Source organism: Bombyx mandarina, chromosome 08, assembly GCF_030267445.1.
Source record: "Bombyx mandarina strain Sakado chromosome 08, ASM3026744v2".
NCBI classification, from domain to species: Eukaryota; Metazoa; Arthropoda; class Insecta; order Lepidoptera; family Bombycidae; genus Bombyx; species Bombyx mandarina.
This window is the reverse complement of record NC_143215.1, coordinates 11,927,944-11,949,450: the sequence shown is the minus strand read 5'-3', so window position 1 is coordinate 11,949,450 and position 21,507 is coordinate 11,927,944. Positions and strand designations below refer to the sequence as shown.

Genomic DNA, 21,507 nt, shown 5'->3' with positions numbered 1-21,507 from the left:
GACCCGCCCTCGCTTCGCTTCGGAAACTGTAATTTATTATTGATTTCTCCACTATTTAATGGAGGTTATTATACATATAAACCTTCCTCTTCAATCATTCTATCTATTAAAAAAAACCGTATCAAAGTCCGTTGCGTAGTTTTAAAGATTTAAGCATACATAGGGACAGACAGATATAGGGACAGAGAAAGCGACTTTGTTTTATACTATGTTGTAGTGATAATGAATGGATGGCCCATGGACATCAGAAGGCGAATGCCGTCACCCGCCTGAAGACTAAGTCAATGTTTCAATGATATAAAGGTTTATGAGGCTCATTTTCGGAAAAAAATTAAAAAATTTCTAGATTTATACAGAGCATAATGGAATACAATCAAAATCAGTTACTACACAATTTCCATGGTTTTTCGCGTAGCAAAATGGCGATTATTAATCAGCTTCGCTTTAGATTACTACTGCATTACATTCTTATCATTACAAACGGATTCCATCTGTTAAGTCAATGCATTCCTTTTCTCCCTTCAGAACCTGTCCCGCACCTACTAAGTCTCACAACTCTTCATAGTAGCAAAAGTATATCCATAATAGCATTCTAGTAGTTTTAAATACTAGTAACACTTTTCTAGGAAAATAGGCGGCACGGAATTTTCCAGAACATCTTTTCGTGTAAAGTCACCGTCAGCGCACCGTTGGATTACCTTCCGCGTAGATGGTTTTTTGTGGATTCATTTAAATAGACCTTTACATTATTGTCACTGGTCCATCAGTGGATATCTCTATGTACCCACTTTTAACTAACATGCGTAAGTTATAAAAATTGTGGCCATTACTAAAATCGATTTAAATATGTTAAAAACATTAGCGTTGCCACACGAGCTAAAATTAATTATAGGTAAGTCAGTTAATTAGTTTGTTTAAGACGTGTTTTTTTTTTTTATATTGAATTATATTAAATGTGACGAAATCCAATAATTTGTTCGGTTTTTGTTGAGTTGTAAGACATAATTTGAATTACTCTTAGGATTTAGTTGAGAATACGAATAATATTGTAATTTCGGCAAATAACATCTTAAAACTGTAAAGTATTCTAAGAGTCAAGAAATGAAATGAAATAATGTTTGCTTATTTCTACGCGACGCAGCTTCAACCAGCAATCGTATGACCGCTAGTTAGTCAATCCACGTCCTTACGGATCCATTAGATCCAATAACCTTTGCATTAGATGCCTTCAGCAAGGCGCAGGCTTAGGGACCCCGGTAACCGTACTCGTCGAACTCAACAAAGAGTTCGACGTGCAACTTAGCCCATGAATCAGCTCGCTGAGTTTCTCGCCGGATCTTCTCAGCGGGTCGCGATTCCGATCCGATAGTAGATTCATTCGTGAAGCAGCTGCTCTTGAGCTGTTAGGTATCCTTCGGAAGTGCTCGGGCAGCTGTTAGCAAATCCCACCCCTCCTGGCTGAGCCTTTGCTCGCCTACCTGTCCTGGTGAAACTAGAAAGGCCTCAGGGCTACCAATAATCCTTCAATCATAAAAAAGCCTGGAGATCAGTAATGCAGGTCTTTGAACCTGGTACAGACTTCAGCTCTTTCAAAGGTTTACAAAATAAATTATAAGGTTGAGATAAATTATTATTCTCCAAACAGAATGCCAATAATCGATAATGTTATTTCTAAACAAGGATTGCTCAGAATTTATATTTGTTAGAGTCAATATATTAAGAATGTGTATAAATTATGTGAATTTGCTCAACAGAACTAATCAACAAAACAGTAAAGCGGTCGAAATAAAATTCAAATTTAACACATTCACATGTTAATTTATGTGACAAATTAAAATTCAAATTTAATTTAGTGTCTTATAACGCTTTCAATTGAACGACCTATTTATTGTTGTTTATTTTTATATTGTTACTTTAATAACTGTTATTTTAATAACGATGTTCGAATTTAATAATCGATTGTTTGTTTTGCATGACTGCAAAAGCAGTAAAGTTTAAAATCCCGATGGTAGGGCGAATTGTAAGCCTGTCTGGGAGAGATACCAGCATCTTGCCCATTAGCCTACATGCTTGAAGCATGAGCCCGCCGTTATGCAACGGAGGCTACGATTTTTTTTTATTACTGGCATAGGTGGACGAACTCTCAGCCCTCCCACCTGCGGGATTCGCGGGTAGGTACCACCACCCTTCCTATTTCTGCCGTGAAGCAGTAATGCGTTTCGGTTTGAAGGGTGGGGCAGGTATTTTAGAACTCGTATCTCAAGGTGGGTGGCGCATTTACGTTGTAGATGTCTATGGGCTCCAGTAACCACTTAACAACAGGTGGGCTGTGAGCTCGTCCACCCATCTAAGCATTAAAAAAAAAGATTTATTTATAGTCGAGTGGCACAGAACGTCAATGGACATATGTCCAGCACATATTATCGACTAACACACCTAACAACCTAACCTAACAACCTAAACTTGCAATAACAAGAAAAGCTTAATTTAAATGTCCGATAATAATATACTACTGCAACGGAGAATTCTTTCATAAATATCTTATTGTGTGTACAAGACATTATCCTTGGGTATCGAATGTTTGATTTTAACGATCCCTTGTTATCAGATAAATAAATTATGCTTCTATAAATATTTGTCATTTTGGGATTAGCTTACTTTAGATTATTTTGAAATAGGTGTGATAAAAATCAATCCATAGAACCGATGTCGATATAAACGAAAACTGTTATTGTGGATTAAGGAGGTCAAAAAACGAACCCTATTAATTTTTTTTGTTAATTAGTTATTATGTTCTTTTTTGAAACTTTGAAGATACTGTAATAAGAAGTTTTTTTTTTTTTCATAAAATATTTACGTGCTTATTTTTAAGTAATTTTGATTAACCAATTATGTAAGCTAAGACTGCTTTATAGACTTCAGCTATCACAGAATACCAGATTACCAGCGAGGATATCTTCCAATCTACTTACTATGTAGTGCATTTTTTATACATACATTTAACCCCGCGTGCATATGTATGGCGTTTTTACAATAATCTGTGTTTGTCTATGCCACTTAAGTCGCGTGTATTTTTCATTAACAATTATGTAATCCAAGACTGCTTTACAGGTAATATAGGCTTCAGTTATCCCAGGATACCAGATTAGCAACGAGGTTATCTCCTGATATTATGTCTAGCAATATATTTAACTCCGCGTGCATATGAGTCGTTTATTATCAAAGGTGGTAATCTGTGCATTTGGACAAAAAATGTTATTGATATGTCAATACAGATTGATTTGAATATAATCGTCTCCTTCAAATAATACGGTTCAAAACCTGCATTAAATAAAGGTTAATACTTAACCTGTTATTTATCTAAGATGTCGTTCAGAAGAGTTTTGTGACTGCCAATGGAATACAAAGTCAATAATTCGTTTTTCTGATTTACCAATTATTGTCCAAAAGTCACATTGCCGGCTTTGATAATAATCGACTCATATGTATGGCACTGTTATAATGATCTGTGGTTGTCTTTGTCACTTAAGTCGCGTGCAATTGTCATTAACAATTATGTAATCCAATACTGCTTTATAAGTAATATAGGCTTCAGTTATCATAGGATACCAGATTAGCAGCGAGGTTATCTCCTGATATTATGTCTAGCATTATATTTAACTCCGCGTGATATGTATGTCGTTGTTACAATGATCTGTGGTTGTCTTTGTCACTTAAGTCGCGTGCAATTGTCATTAACAATTATGTAATCCAATACTGCTTTATAAGTAATATAGGCTTCAGTTATCACAGGATACCAGATTAGCAGCGAGGTTATCTCCTGATATTATGTCTAGCATTATATTTAACTCCGCGTGATATGTATGTCGTTGTTACAATGATCTGTGGTTGTCTTTGTCACTTAAGTCGCGCGCAATTGTCATTAACAATTATGCAATCCAAGACTGCTTTATAGGCAATATAGGCTTCAGCTATCACAGATTACCAGATTAGCAGCGAGGTTATCTCCTGATACTATGTCTAGCAATATATCTTTTATATATTAACTCCGCGTGCATATGTATGGCCTCACGTCATTACGGATCCTCTTGATCCATTAACGGTGCTTTTAGGCACCACAAGCACCGGTCACCGTCCTCGTCGAACCCGTCGCTTGCGACGAAGGGCTCGACGAGCGAACTAACCCATAGACACAGCCCACTGAGTTTCTCGCCGGATCTTCTCAGTGGGTCGCGTTTCCGATCCGGTGGTAGATTCTGCGAAGTACTGCTCTTGCTAGGGTCAGTGTTAGCAACTCTCCGGTTGAGCCCCGCGAGCTCACCTACAAACGTTAGGGCGAAGCTGAAATAGCCTCTCAAGGCTATCAGCATAGGTAGGGAAAAAAATAAAAAAAAAGTATGGCGTTGTTACAATAATCTATGGTTGTCTATGCCACTTAAGTTGCGGGTAATTTTGTCAATAAACAATTATGTAATCCAAGACTGCTTTATAGGTAATATAGGCTTCAGTTTTCACAGAATATCAGATTAGCGGCGAGGATATCTTCCAATCTACTACGTAATGCATTTTTTATATACATTTAACTCCGCGTGCATATGTATGGCGTTGTTACAATAATCTGTGGTCGTCTGTGCCACTTAAGTCGCGTGTCTCCTAACGGGGATCGTTAGAAAAAAAGCTAGCAATTGCGAGTAATAGGTGAATGCAACCGAGCTTACTGTGCACGATCGCAGCACCTGGCGCGAACTTAAGGTTGTCACTTCGTTTATTTTGACACGTTTTTATAATGTACTAGCTGTACCAGTTCACTTCGCTGTCCATTTAAAATTAACATTATTATTTCTCACCCCCACAAAGATTCTCATCATTAACACCCCCGCAACTGATGTAGGGAGTCCAAAACTCATGTAAATATTAGCCTATCCATTAAGTACATGTATTTTCTACATGGATACCAAGTTTCAAGTCAAAAGGATGCATGTCTCAGTAGTTATTATGGAACATCCGTAAAAACCACTGTAGATTTATATATTAGTATAGATGTATCTTTTGTTTATAACGTAATCCTTGAACATCATATTAACCGACGGCGAGATTAACTTGACAACTAGCAGACGCGTCAGGGTTCAATGCCAATATAATTATTTTATGACTACGTGCTAATATTCTAACTAGGGACAACAGAATAAAAAAGAAGATTAAATTAATTAATGATTCATTTTTATATTTAGGTGTGTTTTTATTTAGTTTTTAATCTGCATAATTAAACATGATTTCTTTCGAAATTATACATCAGCTTTTGATTAAAAAACGATAAAACTTATCGTAATCAATCATTTAAAATGTAGAAGAAATTTGTTTTTTGAAATGTCTGTTTTTATTTTAAAGGACACATCGCGAGTAATATATTTTATTTATAAGTAGAATTCGAAAACATGTTCCGTGAGGTACTCAACTAGTTTTGAGCTATCATTTAGTTGATGTTTTTGTTGATAAATTGACAATAAATTCAATTTCAACTTGAGAAAAATAAATCATGAATCCAGTTGACAGTAAAATCAAAGTATATGAAAAACTAAACCTTTGACAACCCTACGTCAGAAAGCAGAGCCTGGGGGCAAAGCGTGCTCCAAACACACCTAGATTCAAATTGTATCTTTAGTTCACTGTTTGAAGTCCGTTATCACGAACCCTCGCCACTTTAAATTGAGTTCATTTGTTTTAGTAATGGATGAACGCCAGCCGTATTTAGATGTGTTTTTGAAACATTCTTCTTTTCAATTCGATTTTTAAATCTGAAGATTGTTAATTTAGGAGATCGTTACTTTTTGAAGTGAAACTTCTTTAGGCGCATGAGGGTAAAATTTTTACAGAACGTCACGCAGGTATGCAACGGAAGTGACATCAAACTACTATTGAAATTAAGTACTTGTCAAATGTCAGTAGTAGTTGTTGTATTTTTCCAACTGGAAAGGCAAATGTATCATACCATACAGCCTAATATTTTATAAATTTTTTGTGAAAAATGTTAATTTAAGTTGAAATGAAATGAAAAGAATTTGGAACATTAATCAAATAGCATGAAATAAAATTAGTCAATTCAATTGGCAAAATATTAGTCATTTACAATTTAGAAATCTAAACATAATGTGACTGTCAACACTGAGGTTTGAGATTGACATTTGACAGACTTTTGGCGGGAACATATCTTCCTTTTTCCCTTCCTCTAAGTCTCGGAAATCTAAAGTTTTAGATTTGTATAAATATAAGCAAGACTTATAAATTAGTTTGCCAAAAAAGTTTCACTTCTGACATGTGTACTTTGTACGCTCGCACTTTTTTTTTTACACACAGTCAATAGACAAGGTTCTAAATTCAATCGAGGGAAAATTGAAGGTTTTGTTGGGACAACACGCTGCATTAGTATTGTACAACACAGTCCAGTTCTGTTGCGAAACAGTTTGTTTGTATTAAATTTAAAATAAATTCCATCAGGTCCTCTTGGTCTCGTACGGGACACGGATCGATCCCCGGGACTACCCCCACTGCCCGGGATTGATCCCCCTACCTAGCAGGACCGGAATGATTTTCGAGTAGATTGATGATAGACATCAAATTAAAAGACAATCCACACATTTAATAATGAGAGATGATGGTGATTATTTGATATGCGCTGTGATTTGATTGAGACGATAAATAATTGATGGTGGTATGGCTTTTAATGTGGTATGAGAAGCGAGGTCAATGTTCCTCCGCAGACTTCAGATATTTATTAATTATTTTGCTCTTGCATTCATTCATTGTTTAATATATTTTAACTAATTATCTATTCTAGTATAGATGTCTAAATTAATAATAATAATAATTGAGAACAAATTACGTATGGTAATCCAGTCCCAATTTAAGATTCCCTGTGTTATGGGTACCAACCAGGGACTGAGATAAATATTTTTTTTTTTAATTAATACATAGAGAGATAGTAAGCATCTAGACAAAGAGCAAATAAATCTGTTGTTTTCCTTAAGTCCCGAAACCGCAATCAAGCCCACGACCTTCGGCACAACAATCAGAAGCGCTAAGTATTGCACCACCCGATCAGTCAAAGTAAATTATAAAAAAATTATAACATTTATAAAAGGTACTTCAATAATGACAGACATTCTATGATGTTGTTCGCCATGTTATTTTATCCAATTATTATTGGTTTTCATGTAGTACTTACCAATCACACTAGTACATGAGGTCGTATATCCGTAGGACCATGACGCGGGCAAGTCGAGCTGCAATGATGCTAGCTTCGCTCAGCACGCGCCGCGAGCTGGACGCGGATGGAGCCGTCGTTTGGCCTGCATGGTGCTATTCAGGTATCTTTTTATCAGCCCACAGACGTCCACTGCTGGACATAGGCCTCTCCCAAGCCCCGCCACAAAGACCGGTCCTGCGCTGCCTGCGTCCAGCAAATCCCCGCGAACCTCAATAGATCGTCGGTCCATCTTGTGAGAGGCCTACCCACGCTACGTCTTCCGGTACGCGGTCGCCACTCAAGAACTTTCTGGCCCCAACGGCCATCCGTTCTACGAGCAATGTGTCCTGCCCACTGCCACTTCAATGGCGCAATCCTTTGGGCTATGTCGGTTGCCATGGTTTTCCTGCGAATCTCCTCATTTCTGATTTGATTTCGCAGGGAAACTCCGAGCATAGCCTTCTCTATTGCTCTTTGAGTATAAAATTAAACGACACTACTTTTCGCACATCCACAATGCGATCCGGTCTAAAAGCTCCAAATTAAATCCGCGATCTCTGGTTTTCCCTATTTAAAATTTTTATTATCAGATTTCAGTTTATTACGTATTTTAATGAGCTTCATAAATCGACATAATAATATGTCCGTTAAAATTAGATTTTAAATTGCCTAATCACCCCGATGGCTAACGACAGCATCGTGGCCCGGTATTACCAGTAAATGACAGACAATGTACTTACATTTATGAATACATACGTTGCATCTAGACGTCCTAAATTCATGTATACCTACATAGCAAAAATATTGAATAGCATTAATGCCAAACATTCACTTAATTGTTCAGCGACGCGATTATCCCTAGATCATCTTTCTTTAAAAGAAGTTCAAGCTGGAACTAAACGTAGCTATTCTGTTAACATTGGACACGTTGTCTTCAATAGACCTCAATCATAAAGAGAAGAATATTTAGAACAACAAAACAGCTTATTGCAACGAGTATTGTTTTCCGGTTAATAAAAGTTTACGGTTCATTTCTTTCTCAGTTCAAAAGTTAAATTCCGTGTCAAATCATCGGAGATTGAAATGAAATCGGTTTGGCGTTAAGGATTTTTTTTACGTCTTTGACAATTAATCTTCTTATTTCAGATGATATTTATTTGATAAAATTTAGACTTGAAAATGTTGTTAATGCCGTAAATACTGGTTATGCGAAAGAAAATATATTATGAACACCCTAAATATTTATTCCTCGTTCAGTCAGTAACTGCCTTAACTTTTTTCGAAGTTAACTTTTCGCACCGTCGCGAGGCGTTTTATAAAATTGACCTATTTTCCTGATATTATCTATACTAATATTATAAAGCTGAATAGTTTGTTTGTTTGAACGCGCCAATCTTAGGAACTACTGGTCCGATTTGAAAAATTCTTTCAGTGTGAGATATCTCATTTATTGAGCAAGGCTATAGGTTATATAACATCACGCTAAGACCAATAGAACCAACAGGACCAAGCGAAGCACCAATAAAGAATGTTTCAAAATCGGGGTATTTTTCCCTTTTGAGAGCTTACGTTATATGATGATGCCCCAAAGTAATTATTCCACGCTGACGAAGTCGCGTCCAAAAGCTAGTTCATAAATAAATGTACATAGCATAACATAATATATCGAGCCGTATATACGGTTTAATATTTCAAGGATATATGAGTCGTCTATTATCAAAGGTGGCAATCTGTGCATTTGGACAAAAAAATGTTATTGATATGTCAATACAGATTGATTTGAATATAATCGTCTCCTTCAAAGAATACGGTTCAAAACCTGCATTAAATAAAGGTTAATAGTTAACCTGTTATTTATCTAAGATGTCGTTCCGAAGTTTATTGTGACTGCCAATGGAATACAAAGTCAATAATTCGTTTTTCTGATTTACCAATAATTATCCAAAAGTCAGATTGCCGGCTTTGATAATAGTCGACTCATATATAGTAATAAATCCATTCAAATATACTCAATAATACTTTCAACACAGGATCATATTTTCGATTTCACGATATTACGCACGCTATATATGCTTCGACAAGGCCAACAACGGTTAGGAAAATATTGTTAAGTCATTCTGTGCAGTTTATTTACAAATAAGATTAAAATTAAATAATCTTTTAATCTTTTGTGTTTGAAAGCTTGTTCAACTGGACTGGACTGGAAAAGTATATTATTCATTCTCTTTTATTAAAACAATAAAAATTATTTTGTTTAAATAAAAAATAGAAACTTAGCAAAAGCCGCGTTTTCATTGGATTTCGAACATATGTATACTTATTATATTATTTTTTATTGCTTAGATGGGTGGATGAGCCCACCTGTTGTTAGGTGGCTACTGGAGTCCACAGACATCTAGAACGTAAATGCGCCACACAACTTGAGATATGAGTTCCAAGGCCTCAATATAGTTATAACAGCTGCACTACCCTTCAACCCAAAACGCATTACTGTTTCACGGCTGAAGTAGGCAGTGGTACCTACCCGTGCCGATACACAAGAGGTCCTACCACCAGTAATTACGCGAATTATAATTTTGCGGGTTTGATTTTTATTACACGATGTTACTTTTCCTTCACCGTGAAAACCGTTCGAACACCGTTGCATCGCTAGATACGAATGCACCGGACGTCTTATCCTTTAGGCCACGACGACTTCTAAAAGAGTTTCATTCCGTTTTTTTTTTAATTCTGCTACGGAACCCTATAATAATCTTATTTTAGTTGAGCATATGTTTGGCATCACTAATATGCCGCTCACACGATTCCAACTAAAGGCCTTTTAAGTAATCTTAATTATCAATTAGAGGGAAATTCGTCACGTAAAATAGATCAAGAGTAAAACTTGCAATCAACAGTTTCACGTCGGAAGTAAACGGTACTTCATGCTCGTTAATCTGATCGTGGTGGGTGGCAGGTGGTAACATTACCATATGTCTGCGCTTATGCTGATTGATACGATTCATCTTATCGCAATGGCAATAAGGGCGAAAGTGGCCTAACGTTTACGATGAAATATGATTCTTAATACTAAATCGGTTATTCGCGAAAAGTTGGATAGAACAAGCAATTGCCTAGTGAGAAATTTTTCTTTATGGGTAATTGTAAAATGTACGAAATAAAACGTTCTTTTACCTTAATACTTTAGCGGTTTAATATTGTCTACGCTACACACGAACGCCATGTAAGATTTTTGTATTATTTTTGCCAAAAATTTTGCAAACTTATTCACACAATTAAAATACGAATAATTCATCAATCATACAACTATTTTAGTTTTGAAATTATTTAAATGTCATGTTCATTAGTTTCGTAATTCTCTGGTTCCGTACAATGTGTACAATGTCTTAATCTGAAATCGCAATCTAATTAACCTAATTAACTTCAATTGATAGAAACACTAAGCGAGACGGTAAAACACACTCTAAACGAGAAACAAAATAGTCGTGAATTGTTTTCGTGACAATTAGTCTTAACACCTTTTTTCAGTAAGTACCAAGTTATTAAGTACAGTTATCAGAATTGTTAGATACAGGGTTATCGTTTTATTTACCAAATTTATATTACGACTGTAATATTATTATTTGTAATTTGCATTGTAATAGTAACTAAAGCTAAAACTAAACAATCTACAAGTGAGAAAATGTATTAGGAAAGACAAAGAAAGTGCAGTGAAAAAGATTTGTATAAATAATTAAATCAATATTGTAACACGAAAAATTGTTTAACGTTTTTTTAAAAGCTTAAAAAGTGTCTTAATATAAAACTAATAAATAAAACTGTAGGTACATTAGAAATAAAATAAAATATAGATTTAATTGTCGCTTTATTTAACGCTGTCTTCTCAAATATCCGAAACCTTCCTTGAATTTTTATTCCGACTTTGATAATATTTACTTCAATGAATAAATGGGTGAATAATCTGACAGCCCGCGTGGAGTTAAGTAGTTTCAGAAGCTGTGAATGCTGTTACCTTAAGACACAAGGTCAAAGCCATCCATCGACTATAATTATTCGTGCTTCATTTCTTAAGTCCGTCTCTAGTTTGAAGACTGTTCTCTGACCGCTCGTTGCAAAATTCTTCTCAACGCACTTGTATATTTAGTTAGTTATTAAATATTATTTAAGAATAACTTTTAAGCTTCCCTTCGAGCCACCTATTTGAAACAAATTCCAGATTATCATAATCGGGATAGAATCGTGGTAATGTACCAATTGTATTCAAATATTTTATATCCCTCTCTCTTTTTAGTTCTTGTTAGTTCTTATTTTGAAGGGTGTAGCAGCCGTTGTAACTATACTGAGATCTTAGTACTTATATCTCAAGGTGGGTGGCGCATTTACGTTATGGATGTCCATGGGCTCCAGTAACCACTTAACAACAGGTGGGCTGTGAGCTCGTCCAACCATCTAAGCAATAAAAATAAAATTGGTTTTAGTACAAGCTTACTAAAATAAAAATATTGCGCCAATCGTATTAATATAATACCAAAACGTATTTGACACGCAGTAAAAGCGAACTGCGAACACAAACTTGACTGTTATTAACTGACGGACTTGTCGGTGAAATAGTTAGCGGCCCTGAGTGTTACGCCAAAAGCCTCCAGTTTCACCAGGACAGGTGGGCGAGCAAAGGCTCAGCCAGGAGGGGTGGGGCTTGCTAACAGCTGCTCAAGCGCCTCCGAAGGAGACCTAACAACTCAGGAGCAACTGATTCGCGAATGAATCTACTACCGGATCGGAATCGCGATCCGCTGAGAAAATCCGGCGAGAAACTCAGCGGGCTGATGCATGTGTTAGGTTGCACGTCGACCTGTTTTTTGAGTTTGACGAGTACGGCTACCGGAGTCAGGAGTCCCTAAGCCTGCTCCTACTGTTAGAGCTGAAGGCGTCTAATGCAAAAGTTATTGGATCTTACGGATCCGTAAGTACGTGTAGTAGTACTAGGGCAGCCAACATTGTGTGATAAACAGATTTGTTTGCTCTTTGTTTGGGTGTTTATATGTACGTATTTAAAGGTATATAAATATGTTTATCATCCACTGGTACCCATAACACAGGGCATCCTAAATTGGGGCCCCATGGCCGTGCGTGATTTGTTGTTAATTATTTATTTATTATTCTTATTGAATGACAAATTTAGTTAATCTACCGTATGTAATTTCACTATAACATTTCAAGACAACAGTAGTACCGGTAAAATTTTAAAATTTTGTAGTTAAAAAAAGAAAGAAATTGTCGTGCTTACGGTACAAATATTTCCGCGGTAACCGTAAAGCTATAATTCGTCAATTACGATATAAATTGGCACCATCACGCTGTCACACTCGAGAGGAACCCGCCTAATAGCTTGAACTTTTAACGATCAATCTTTCCCACGGACCTTAAATTTTTTGTACCGATCAATATAATATTAAAACTCAGAGCTGCTGTAATGGCGTTGTAACGTTGACATGGTAGATTTAATTGTAGCCTTGTTTGTCTATTCGTTTTCATGATTGAATAATTTTGTTTATTTTTTTAATTTGCTATTAGGAAGAGCTCGTTTTTAGAAATAATATCGCCTATTGCACAAGTAGTCCAACCTATTACATAAAATAATTATTGTCCGCATAAATATAAGTCCACATATAGAAATTTTTGTTTATTTAAGTATTGCGTTGACGGGTGAGCGAATTCGCGGCTCATCAGACGTAAATTTTTTTTTTATTGCTTAGATTGGTGGACGAGCTCACAGCCCACCTGGTGTTAAGTGGTTACTGGAGCCCTTGGACATCTACAACGTAAATGCGCCACCCACCTTGAGATTTCTAAGATCTCGGAATAGTTACAACGGCTGCTCCACCCTTCAAACCGAAACGCATTACTGCTTCACGGCAGAAATAGGCAGGGCGGTGGTACCTACCCGCGCGGACTCACAAGAGGTCCTACCACCAGTAAATGGTTACGGTTTCCAAGTTGAAACTTGAGGTATATGTCCATTAATCCATACGAGTACCAACACATTATGCTTTAGGTCGCGACGACTTGTTCCCCAATATCAGGAAAATTTAAATTAATTACTACGACGGGTAGGATGCTTCTTGTTGACCGTACAATTTAAAATCAACTGTATAAGTCAAGTGCTATCCGCGACAGTCGCCAGTTGATTTACTGGCAACACCGAGACAGCTGTTCTATATTTATAAAGGGAACCGGCTTTAAAGCAGCGTACAGACGTGAAAGAAACTTTTCGCGTTTTTTTTTTCTTAGAAGCAATTTTTTTTTAAGGGGTTTTATGACCTGGTAACTAAGACCTTTAAGTCATATCTTATTTTAATTTATATTCTTAATTTTATTAAAAATGATAATATGAAGGGAAATGAAATGAAAGAAAATGAAGATGATTAATTTGAGATCAACTGGGATGAAATTAAATGAGATGAGATGATATGGGATGAAATATAATCTCAGTAAAATGGTGGTCATTTACTGACATTTTTTCAGTGGACTTTTTGGAGGATCCCGAGAAGTTACGTCCAGCGGCTTTGTTTCATTTTCCCACATTTGTGCACTTTCACAGATATTAAACAGTTAATAAACCACCGTTATTACACATTTAAACCTGAATAAACACTAAACAGACAAAATAAAACAAATCACACAACTTCACTCCTCGTGTTCCCGCCAAAAAGTCCTTAGAAACTAAAGAGAGTATTCTACAGATTATTTAAAAAAATTGACATTTAAACCTTAACCTAACGCGTTTAGAATTTGATTTCATTTGAAATTAGTCGCGTTATTTTAGTATGGATTTTAGCGGCTTAGGTAACATACTTCCGTAACGTCAATAATGAAAGTTTTGGTGTGATGATAGCAGAATGATGCCACCATGCTGATTTTTTCAAATGCTTTGACAAAATAGCAACCTTGAATTAAACAAATACTGAACTCGTATTTATGAACGATATCCACAATTAACAAATAGAATCGTGTAACAAACTCGAAAACTACAGTTTTTTTTAAATGTCTGTAAATAGGGAAATGTCTTATCCCTAACCTACTTAGACTTTTTACGGTTTGCTGCCTGTTTCTGCCGCGAAACAGTAACGTTTTCTGATTTGTCACACCTTAGAGGTGGGCCGATGTATATTTGATGAAAATAAAAAAAAACACCCTAAATAGTAATCCGAAAAATTAATTAATCATCATCATCATTCTCCTGTCCACTTCCCAGTCACCTGGGGTCGGCGCAACAGGTTTTTTCCTTTCATACTCCTCTATCATATACCATTTCTTCGTTCACACCCCTCTTACACATATCGTCTTTCACGCAATGCATCCACGAACAAACAATTAATATCATCTTTGTTTTTAACTGTTGATACTAGTCAAGATATTTGAGCGAAATTATAAAATGATTGTATTGTCATCGGTTATTGATGCGCGTGCAGATATTTAAGTCAATCGAACGTCTTAAAGTCGGTGTAAAAGTCCTTCAAAGCTTGAGTGTTATGCAAACATACACACACATACCAAGCTAATAAAAGCGTGTTAAAATGGTTCATTCTTGAATCTTGAACTTGTAAAAACTATGTAACAGTTTAAATTTAATAATTCATTAATAGCTTTTGTGAGGTTAAGCAATATCTGTGTGAATGATTCCGAATGTTGTTGTTCGGAACTTGTATATTTTCAAGCTTATCTTGAAAACCTCATTAGCGAGATTCAGGCATCTGTCAAATCTTCTGTGTTCTATATATTTAATTTCGCTATATTTTTTTAGAAAGCCCAAATTTTCTTACAACAGGACAGATGTTTGTACACATGCTGAACAATGCAATTCTAAACCAATCCTTGGCACTTCAAAATACGGAGAAGAAAATTACATACAAACCCCATTGTAAACAATGAGCGAAGGCTTGCTGTGGATATTGTTTATATTTCCGGATCTTCATTGTTTATATATTTACAGCTCGGCTCGATCAGCTTATATAGTAAATAAAAAATCGAGAGTGAAAATATGTTAGAAGACATTGAATTAGCCATAATCGAACGATAATGTCCTTTCGTGACGTTTTTCTTCCCATACCTATTCGCTGGTAGGTTAAAGGGCTATTCCTGTTATGCCCGGTATGTGAGCTCACCAACCTGAGAGAATTTGCTAACACTAGCTCTAGGAGGGACGTGCTTCGCAAAATCTACCACCGGATCGGAATCGCGACCCACTGAGAAGATCCGGCGAGAAACTCAGTGGGCTGTGTCTATGGATTAGTTCACTCGTCGACGAGTTTGACGAGGACGGTGACCGGTTCGTATCGCTATTCAATTGTTCGAAACATGTCCCTTACGTTCGTTGTTTTTGTGTAAGTTGTGTTTTAAATTTTACGACACCCAAACTGTCCACGTCGAATTCGTAATGCCACAGGCGTTACGCACAAAAAAATTAAACAAAAAACAAATCGCCTACGAATGTGGGAAAATAAGATTAACTTTTTTTATTCTTATTGCTTAAGCGGTGGACGAGCTCACGGCCCACCTGGTGTTAAGTGGTTACCGGAGCCCATAGGCATCTACAACGTAAATGCGCCACCCACCTTGAGATATAGGTTCTAAGATCTCAGTATAGTTACAACGGCTGCCCTACCCCTCAAACCGAAACGTATTACTGCTTCACGGCAGAAATAGGCAAGGCGGCGGTATCTACCCGTGCGGACTCACAAGAGGTACCACCAGTATAATTACGCAAATTATAATTTTGCGGGTTTGATTTTTATTACACGATGTTATTCCTTCACCGTGGAAGTCAATCGTGAACATTTGTCAAGTACGTATTTCATTAGAAAAATTGATACCCGCCTGCGGGATTCGAACACCGGTGCATCGCTAGACACGAATGCACCGGACGTCTTATCCTTTAGGCCGCGACAACTTTTACCTCCATTGAAGCTAGACTCGGGTGACATTAGACAAAGCATTCGAACGAGCGAGGCTTCTTAAAATATATTAATCATTTTCATAGAAGGTTAATTGTCTTAATGAACTTATATGGACAATGCTACAACACGTTCTACAATAAATCATAAATGTCAACAAGATTTGGTCGTAGAAGTGAATTTAATTGCTAAATAACATGTAACAATTACACTCGCATAACTGTAGTCGTCGGTTGTAGGTTAATTTATCTATTATCAACTACACGTGGACGGCGTTTTTGCCTGCATCAGATTGTAATAGGAGGAATTAGGCATTAGCATAATGACTCTCTTGTCCATTAATTACCAATTGATTTCTAGAGGCATTCTTACTTGAATGAAATCACGGACCAGACATACTGTTCTATATAAATATTATTTATGCCTGGCGTGTCTGAATCATGCTTATTTTATGACAATGGTAAAGTATAAGTTTTGCCTTTTTGCTTGATTAAGTAACAAAAATCCAAAAGTACAAACTTTTACATTAAATACATTAATCTACATAATCGCCATTGATTAATTACGGGCGTGTTTTACGGGCAGCATCGAATGCTCATTACCCTGACTGCCAAAAAAGGAAAGTAATATTTTTCGTTTATGTATTTATTGTGGTGTTTTTTTCGGTTTTCGTGATACATAGATATAATTAAAAGTATGTAAAATACTTTTACGATTTAATATCGCATTTCTATTGTCATGATATTATTTCTGAAGTCTCTCTCGTCTGTGATGACGAAAACTGTAAAGTATTGTAAACGTCGGATATAATAATAACTAGACGATGACCGAGCTTTGCCCGGTTTTTTTTTTTTTTGATAACGCCATCTTGTTTTGTCTTTAAAGCGGTTAGTTGCCCTCAGTTAAGGGAAATAGTATTATTAGTCGCCAATAGATGTCGGGAAGAGTTGATTATTGAAAACACGAATAAACAACATTTTCTGAAAATAAATCGTAGCTAGATCGATTTATCGCCCCCGAAATCCCCTGTATACTAAATTTTATGAAAATCGTTGGAGCCGTTTCCGAGATTCAGATCATATATATATTAATATACAAGAATTGCTCGTTTAAAGGTATAAGATGAGATATAACAACAATAAAAAATGCATGATTAAACCCTAAAATTGGTGTTAATTGTATGTTCATTGTGTTGTATTCGTATGTCGTAAACACACCTGACCGATTTTACGGGTTCCGGATACAATTCTCATTCGCAGCTAGTCTAGCTAGAGTCTACATTCGTATTCGGAAACCGAATGTCATATATGCACAGCATTACTGTTTTGAATTTACTGTTATGAATTTAATTAAATTAAAATTATTTATCTCATTTTTATATTTAACATTCGAACTTTCAACGTTTGATTAATTTATTTGGCGACTGAATGTAATTATAATAACTTGCATAGAGAGCTTTTTAATACCGCCATCTATAGACAAAAATTGTGATTACGAAAATCAATATTCTAGAAAATCCCAACGTTAAGGCAAATCAAACGAAGTATGCGGCGCATAATACTGCAGTTAGTTAGTACAGAAAACTAACGAAGCTAGACATTGTGTATTTGCATACGACCTCACAGCTCTGTAATGCCGAGAATCTATGTTGACATTAACATGAAAAATTTACATTTCAACGACCGTGAAATATTCGGTGTGATTAAAACGAAATAGGTCATTAAATTGAAATTGCAGTGATTTTTGAAGTGAAACTTCTTTAGGCGCGTGAGGGTAAAATTTTTACAGAACGTCATGCAGGTATGCAACGGAAGTAACATCAAATACTATTGAAATTAAGTACTTGTCAAATGTCAGTAGTAGTAGTTGTTGTATTTTTCCAACTGGAAAGGCATATGTGTCATACCATACAGCCTAATATTTTATAATTTTTTTGTGAAAAATGTTAATAGGAATTGAAATGAAATGAAAGAATTTGGAACATTAATCAAATAGCATGAAATTAAACTAGTCAATTAAATTGGCAAAATATTAGTCATTTACAATTTAGAAATCTAAACATAATGTGACTGTCAACACTGAGGTTTGAGATTGACATTTGACAGACTTTTGGCGGGAACATATCTTCCTTTTTCCCTTCCTCTAAGTCTCGGAAATCTAAAGTTTTAGATTTGTATAAATATAAGCAAGACTTATAAATTAGTTCGCCAAAAAAGTTTCACTTCTGACATGTGTACTTTGTACGCACGCACTTTTTTTTATTTCATTTTTGTCCTTCTTTTTGGCTCGTTGTTAAAAAGGACATACGATAAGGTTTAAGCGTCTGTGCTCTCATAAGCAAGACCCTAGACAGCGTCTTCTTCACTCGTCGAGTCACGTGACTTTGCTGTGTCTCGAATCTAGGTATATAATGACAGACTTCACTGAATGGCATTCAAGAAAAATCCTTTTTGGAAAACAAAAGAGTTTTAATCAATAAAGGTTTTTCTTTACAGGTATAAAGATTCTTATTACGTGGAGGGGTTTCCTACCTATTCTGGTATCCTGGAGGAGTTATGCTAGATTCATCGAATTTCTTTCATGAAAATTCGTTCATCATTCATCTGTAACAAACTGCCTTAAAATAAAAGGGTTTGACAAAATAGTCGAGAAACAATTTAAACGGCTTAATCTCGGGATTATTATTTTTGATTATATTATAGAGCTTGAGATGATTGAATGAAAGTGGATTTAATTATGACTGATGAAACGAAATCTAAGAAAACTTCAAATTATAGTAATTCCGTGAATAGGATGTAATTGTTGTTGTAAATATCAAAAATCATCGAATAATTTATGTGGCTAATAATTTTATGTGTCCTTAAAAGACTTCGCTTTAGTATTTTGAAATAATAATTTAACCGTTAGAGTTAAGAATGTTTCGGTAATATCAAGTTGTATAAAACGGTAATTGTTCAAAATAACCATTATAATTACATAAATGTAACTTTAGTTCAAACCGGAGCACTACATGTAATTAAATGAAAGTGCACAGCGCGCAATACCAATAAAATAATTACGTCTAATTGAATCTATAGGTGCTTCTAAACGTGTTGTTACATCAAAATGAGAATTTTTTGGTTTTCTTTTTAACAAATCGTAACTTAAATTCAGCACGAGATAACAAACAACATCTCAAATTACGAAATGTTAGCTTTGAGCGGTTTTTTATTTAATTTAAATATCAAATAAACAGCCATCGGTCATTTGAGAGCGGAGATTACACATTCTTTTATAATATTAATTACTTAATATCATTCCGATATCGTATGAGAATTTCTTTCATTAAATTCGGAATAAAAAAACACTACGTAATGAGATGTATTCGTGAACTGGTTCGTGGTAAAAGCCTCGCACAGTATAACCGATTCTTTTTATGTAGATATATCGTTTTTTCGCATTAAAAGTGTACAATTTCCAAAAATATTCGAAATTGAGTTAATTAATATGCGGGGTCATTTGGTATCACCCGTAGTTTTCTCATGAATACTGTCAAAAGGGCGTAGTTTCGTTTTTTTTTTTTTTTGGTTTACTTATGTTTTGACTACTACTGTAACTATACTTGAGACCTTAGAACTTGTATCTCAAGGTGGGTGGCGCATTTACGTTGTGGATGTCTATGGGCTCCAGTAACCACTTAACACCAGGTGGGCTGTGAGATCGTCCACCCATCTAAGCAATAAAAAAAAATACTATTAAGAAAATTAGTACATAATTTTATCTTACTTTAAAAGACAGACAAAGTAACTGGTAAAAAAAAATATTGCAAATACGATTAATATTAAAAACTAGCTGACGCGACAGACTTCGTAGTGCCTCAATCGATTAATAAAAGAGCTAAACTATTGTATAAAATAAACTTAAATAAAAGGAATCCGTCCGACGGGGGACACATCAAATGAAAAACAAAATTGTTATTTTTGTTTATATCCGAGCATTTTCATATTTATCTGCCTTTTAAACCTTCTTTGGACTTACACAAATAATTCAAGACCAAAATTAACCAAATCAGTCCAGCCGTTCTCGAGTTTTAGCGAGACTAACGAACAGCAATTAATTTTTATATATTATATAGAACTGTAAAAAATAAATGTTGCAAAGATGATAAATATTAAAAATATCACACTTTAAAACACTCTCCTGTAAAATTAGTAAGTTTTGAGATTATACAGTTTTAATGCGAGAAGACGATATTAGAAGGAACGCTCCGGGGCAGATGCGAGCGTCCGAACACGGAACGGGTTCCGTAGAGGTCCCGAGGTTACGTACGGATTATTTCAAGATAAAACGTATTATTTATGTCAGTAGCCGGAACGTATTCGACGTGTTGATTAAATTAGTTAGTTTTAATAAAACAACACTCCGCTTCGAAACGGGTTAGAAAACTTTTTTTGCAACTTCTTATTTTATTCTAGGCCATGTTATCTCTCATTTATTACTCATCATTTCTCTATTAGTTAGCCGGACGGAAGAAAAACAAAAGGAAGGAAACGTTTCGGATTATCGTGGCCGTTGATTGGACACAAACGGTGGTAGAAAGTGGTGGTAGCGGTAGGCAGTGACTTGGCTCTGCCCCTGGCATTGCTGAAGTCCATGGGCGCCGGTAACCACTCACCGTCAGGTGGGCCGTGGGCTCGTCTACCTACAAGGGCAATAAAAAAAAATTGAAAGAGGGAAGTACCACTCTCCTACCTACTTTGAATGGTGGGACGACCGTTATTAATTATGAGCAATGGGCCCCCAGAACTACTGAACACCAGGTGGTTCGTGAACTCCTTCACTAATCTATGTACCGAAGAAGTTAATTTTAGAATTATGGTGTCTAATTTTTAATCCTGCCATCAGCAGAATTAGGAGACCCCCAGGTGGATAAATATAGTAGACAGTATTTGAGGAGACAACTTCTATGGATGTGGCCGAGGATGCTACCCTTATCGCGGGGAATATCCAAACAGACGCGTACGCTCTCGAGCCCAAAATAAAAAATAAAAAATTTATTATTATTTCGGAATAAAGGCAACCCGTGAAATTCTTCGACGGTACTTCTATGGGGAGTGACAGCATAGTCATAAATTAAATATATATGTCGGAGGAGAAAACGCTGAAGGAATGTTTTTAAAAAGTGTGACGTCACCATTGCTGACGTCACGGTCATTAATTCTCGACGATGACTCATGTTTGGGCTTCCGAAACAAAACTTCACGAGAACTTTGTGCGTGGCGTATATTTCACGAGAAGCGTAACAACGTTCCAGAGAGATCCGTACTGTAC

The 21,507-nt window shown here is 35.9% G+C and overlaps 1 protein-coding gene across 3 annotated transcripts in view; it reads left to right on the top strand.

Annotated features, from left to right (window-relative positions):
- LOC149502571 (uncharacterized) overlaps positions 1–21,507 on the top strand; it is a 192,613-nt gene that overhangs the window by 156,687 nt on the left and 14,419 nt on the right. For 2 of the 3 annotated variants that reach the window (XR_016323495.1, XM_089729557.1), the window contains one exon: positions 7,258–8,940. The exons of the other annotated variant lie outside the window; for it this stretch is intronic. Coding sequence is in view for 1 of the 2 variants with exons in the window: in XM_089729557.1 (XP_089585683.1) it covers positions 7,258–7,265 (8 nt within the window). In the remaining variant the exon portion in view is untranslated. Of the gene's footprint in view, positions 1–7,257; positions 8,941–21,507 lie in introns of those variants that run through there. 3 annotated transcript variants of the gene reach the window in all.